This window comes from Frankliniella occidentalis, unplaced genomic scaffold (assembly GCF_000697945.3).
Source record: "Frankliniella occidentalis isolate FOCC.00 unplaced genomic scaffold, Focc_3.1 Scaffold253, whole genome shotgun sequence".
Lineage (NCBI taxonomy): Eukaryota > Metazoa > Arthropoda > Insecta > Thysanoptera > Thripidae > Frankliniella > Frankliniella occidentalis.
The window spans coordinates 1-5,296 of record NW_026267379.1 but is presented as its reverse complement, the minus strand read 5'-3'; the positions used below and the strand labels follow the sequence as shown (position 1 = coordinate 5,296).

Sequence of the window (5,296 nt, the reverse complement as noted above, 5' to 3'; positions counted from 1 at the left end):
AACCGAAATATGGCAATTCCCTCTGATGACCTCCGATGCAGCAGTGCAGCAGGCCGCTTGGAGGACAAGCTCGGCCTGTGTGCGTGGGCCGAGGGGGGGGGGGGGGGGCGACCATCATCCAGTGCATCTGCGATATTGATGACGCAAGCGGGGAGACCCGGCCAATGCGCCTTGATGTGCCATCATTGAGCGGACCTGCATTGGTCGCCCCGCTGTGCCACGGCCGTGTGACTCGACGGCGAGACTGGCGAGCTCTGCGAGGTCCTGCGGCGAAGGTCTGCCTGCAGTCTCTGCAGTAGCCCTTCCTGGCACACCACCACCGACACAACATCATCCCGCCGATCCCACCGGTCTGGTCTGGCCCGCCCGATGGCCCCGTTTGGGTCGCGCAGGAGCGAGGAGAGGGGGGGGGGGGCTCGCGCACCGAGCTGAAATTGGGGCACTGGCCACTCAACCACAACACACAAAGCACTGGAGGACTGCGAGGCTTGCCTGTCCGCAGTGTGCGGTGGTAGTCGCCTTCTGGAGCTGCATTGGCCGCATGCTGGGGGGCCGCTGACGTCTAAGTCAATACAATGTCGAATATCGAATAAACGCTTAAGTTTCATTCTTCATTTCTGTACAGAATAAAATGTATTTTATTTGTGTCGTTGGAGCGGTTGTTGATAGAAGATGGCGCTGATACGAGCATACATGCACAATGTATTTATGAGAGATGAAGACGAAGGAGAAGTTGGTCTGTAGTCGTCGGGTACTTCGGGTCACTGTTAGTTAGCCGGGTAGCCGATCATTGGTATCAGATGCGACGAAGTGCTGGCGCACGTGTGAGCGTCCGACATGCAGTTGTGCACCAAGAAGGCTGTGGGATAATAACAAGCCGTTCGATCTGTTTGCATCTAATGGCTGCGATACGTGGCTGCCTCGCCCACGTGTTCAAACTGACAGACGGCTTCAAAATACTAGTGAAAGGCAAGACCTTGTAGCTTCGTTATTTATTTCTTTTAATAAGTAAAATATACGAGTTGGTTAGTAGCATTGATGCGGCTAATGTTGAATGGCAGCGCATCCAGAGAGATCCCCGTCTCAAGCCACCGAAGGCGTGGCTGATATGGAAGCTCGGGAAAGATAGGAATAAAGACCCACTGTCAAATAGGTAAGCTAGGGAAAGATAGGATAAGACCAACTCTGCCAACAAAGCCTTGGTACTCTGAGGGGTTTTGTGGTGCAAATTGCCCACCTTTCAGGCGGCCATTCTCGTGAGTCGAGAAGAAGAACACAAAGAATGAAAACGTGACGGAAACAAGCTTGCAGATCACATTTTAACACTTTTGTGACATTGCCTAAAGGTGCCCCCACAATGAGCGCGAGGCGATGCCGGGTAGGCGATGCCGTGCAGCCAGGCCGTGCTTGCAGGCAGTGCCGGCAGGTTTACCGACTTTTATGCGAATGCAGCTTTACTTAGAAGATCGGAGGCGTAGCTCCGCGCAACCGGCACGGCCTGCAAGCACGGCCTGGCTGCACGGCATCGCCTACCCGGCATCGCCTCGCGCTCATTGTGGGGGCACCTTAAGTTTCTATGAACCTTTCCATACCAAAAAGTGTTTAGAGATTGACACTTGAGCTGTTTGTTTCTGGTCATTTTTGATAGTTTCGTTCTTCTTCCCAGCAAAATTGCATCGTGCCTGTATGTCCAGTCTAAAATGCGCCTGAAGCACTGAAAATTGGATATATAACGCAATCAGAATGCAGTTCTGCTACCTGGGATAGGGAGTGCACTCCCTGTAACACTGTGCACTATGGTCATATTTGCCCTCACTGACCCTTTCATTTTACTTCAAATAAGTTGGCAGCCATTCTCTAGTCATAAGTCCTTCGGAATGAAAAGTAAACTTGAGGGGTCGCGTCAAATCTTGAGGCAGGAAAAACGCCGAAAAGCGCGCCGTAGTGGCTTGTGGTTTGGGTTTGGGCGCGGTCTTGGTCTTCCCTAGGAAACGACTCAGTCGAGCAAGTCGAGAGATCGAACTGAAAATAGCGTGCTGGAGCTGTAACTGAAAATAATGTGAGTGAGAGCTATGTGCAGATAGTCGCGGCGCATGAGCAGAAGCCAAAACAATCCAAAACCGTTTTCTGCTATTTCGGTTTACGTTATACTTAATCCATATTGATTCTGATATTATTTAAAGAGAAGTTAAAATGAGGCTTACTTTAGTTAACTTTTTCAAAGGGCAGTACCGTGGCAACATGTTTAGTGGGTAAGATTGCAATGCGTCTAGATGTTAACCTAACCTTGTGTGTGTTGACTGCTGCACCTAGAAATGATGGTTTTTAATTGAATCGTCTGAATGAGATCAACTCACGATTTGAATTTAGTTTCTGACAATTTGAAATTATTTTCAGGAAGCGTAAGGTGCCTAATAAAATACGCTACTGGATGAGAAGGGACCTTATTGAAGACATTCAGAGAGAGGAGCAGAATATGTTGTGGCTTCGACACCATTACTTAAGCAAAGTAAGTATTTGTATTTTTTCCTTATTAATAATGTTTCCTCCTTTTTTACTACTGTTTGTTAATTTGTTCACTTCTTATTGTCTTAGGAACAAGTCAAAGGTTATCGTTATGATCTCCAAAAAAACGAAGAATTTTTCAAGAAAGTTATTGACGCCAAGAAGAGCAACTTTCCAAAACATGTAACAGTAGAAACTCATCTTGGTTACCTTCGCCATTTGGATAGCTGGGAGAATTTCAAATAATGTCATAAGTCATAGGATAATAGTTTGTTTCTTTTTTCTCTTCCCTGTTATGTTTCCAGGCTGTACCTATTTGTATAGAAATACACCTCTGGGCACCAGATTAATATTTTATGAGCATTATTTAAAACTGTTCCTTACTTTAAATACCAACATGCATTTGATATGGACTTTTGTCATGCTAGATAGACAATATGTCAAAGAAGGGCCAAAGTTAAAAATGAAAGGTGGCTGTTCTTGGCAACATTACCCTGAAACACTACCCTCACAGGTTGCACTCAGGTATGGGTTGTTTTAATAACAGGTTGGGTCGTACAGGCTGCCATTTAGAATAATAATTTCCAGTGGGTTCAGGATCTTAAAAATGTATATTGTGAAGGTACACATGAGCAGTATTCTGTATTTCATTAATTTCATCATGCTTAAAGCTTACAAATGACTCAGTACAATTTATATAAAGCTTTCCACTTAATATTAACATTACATTAATTCAGATTGGAACACATGTGGGTATTGTGATTCTCTTTCATATTTCACAACATGACCGAACAACAAAATGAAAAATCAACATAAACAGCTTTATAACATTTCTACATTATACATCAATTAACACTTTCTTGGTCTCATATAAGATTGAGAAACTTCTTACTGCTATATGTATATAGAAAGAGAAAGCAAAATGGATTTTTACATCAGACTCTACCAGATAGTACGTCTCGTGGAAATAAGCGCACAGTAGGAGGTAGGGTAAGGACTACACAGCAAATTTTCATTTTTCTTATAGTAAGAAAACAAAAGCTAGATTAAAAATGCTTTTGCTTGCAAGCCAAACAGCTAAATAATTTTCAGTAGAAGTATAGTAGAGAAAGATATGCTTCAAAGAGTAGATATGATTGGAAATTTAAAATGAGTATCAAAAGCAGTATCACATGAGGCTTGTAGCATTATCTTTAGTCTACTTAAAAATCTGTGTTTCATTGTTATGTTGTTTTAGATTCATATCTCTGCATGCTACATGAACCTACCGGGTCCCTTCTACTTTCGTAGTTGTACTGTACCGCATACACATGTGTGGGCGGGTTGCCCGGTTGCCAGCTTGGGGCCAGCGACAGTAGAGATAGACTCGCCTGCATGCCGTGAGTTATAACTACGTTTAAGGTGTTTCCACAATGGACGTTCCCCTAGGCAACAGGAAGTAAAGTTGGGCGTCATACGTTCTCTGCCCGCCGCACTTGGGTGCTCTGGGAGGGCCACCGACTTCACACAGCTGCTTGGCGGGTTGGCCTACCCAGCGCGCAGCAGGCGCTATCCTTAGCGTTGCCCCCTGAGACAGTCACCAGAATTATTTTTGAGGTAAAAGATATCATGTAAACTACCCAGTCAATCAGTACAAGTTTTTAGATATTTCTTATTGCAAAGAGGAAACACAGATAAACACAAATTTTAATTCATTGAGTGGGGGCTTGTGAGGGTTTAAGCCTTCATTTTAGTAAAGCTACATTTTGGTTGCTAAAATGAAACAGTCATTAGTTTTACATGAAAAAAGATGATAGTCCTTGGCAGCATCCTAGAGGTACTTCAAGTTTTTGTTCCCAAGTGAGTTAGTCAGACAAACAAGTGATCCCAGGATTTTCTGCAGTCATTGTTTGGGAATTTTACCTACATAATTAGAAATTTTGAAAGTAAGGAAATATTTTGATATTTTGCTCTGCAGTTTTGGACTTTATATACATGCCGGTCATTCAAAATGATGCCGCTTGTTTCCCCAAGGTAAGGTAATGTAGATTATTACCCAAATCATAGTCACCCCCTAATTTAGGAAACTTATTGATAACTCTATTTTGACAAGTTTATTGATAAATAGTTTGAAATTTAAATGAAAAAGATGTTAAATTACATTTTTACAATAAGCCTTTGAATAAATTAGATGTGGCATGTTTACCTTATCAAAAGGTAACTGTACAATAAGGGTGCTTCTTTTAACACCATCTTACCACAACATTAAGTCATTTCTGTCAGTTTCCACAGAACTTACGCAAGAAAAGCATTTTATTTGTAACATGAGACTAGGGAGGCCATTCAATGAAATTCTTTGGAAACTGACAGAAATATATGTATTTTACCCCAAAATTCTCAACAAATTACCAGGATATAATCTACAATGGTGGATCAACCATTCAGTTCTTTTGTTACCATAAAGAACTGGGATGACATACCCTTCCTTTGTGACATTAAGTGTAGTTTCTTTACATTATGCCACAAAACAATAATATTTAATCACAAAACAAAATCTTGGTAAGCACGGAATCAAGAGTATTTTTGAATTATTTTCTTAAAAGTCATTATCACTACCTTCTAATTATGTACAAGACATTTGGCATACTTTCATCTCATGCTGAATATACATATGAATACCAGCATTACATTTGGCACAACACAAAAAATTAATAAATAAATCATAAAGGGTTTCTAGATCTACGATATTATCTCAGAATGGCATTGGTCAAATGAATACACACAACTGTTTGATTATTTGGAGGTGTCCAAA

At 42.0% G+C, this 5,296-nt stretch overlaps 1 protein-coding gene across 1 annotated transcript; it reads left to right on the top strand.

Moving 5' to 3' along the window:
- Window positions 1-2,061: 2,061 nt before the first annotated feature.
- Window positions 2,062-2,857, top strand: LOC127750757 (ribosomal protein 63, mitochondrial-like). The gene is made up of 3 exons (XM_052273207.1): window positions 2,062-2,252; window positions 2,398-2,509; window positions 2,596-2,857. Exons 1-3 carry the CDS (start codon window positions 2,194-2,196, stop codon window positions 2,749-2,751), a joined length of 327 nt encoding a protein of 108 aa, XP_052129167.1. The 5' UTR covers window positions 2,062-2,193; the 3' UTR covers window positions 2,752-2,857.
- Window positions 2,858-5,296: the final 2,439 nt, after the last annotated feature.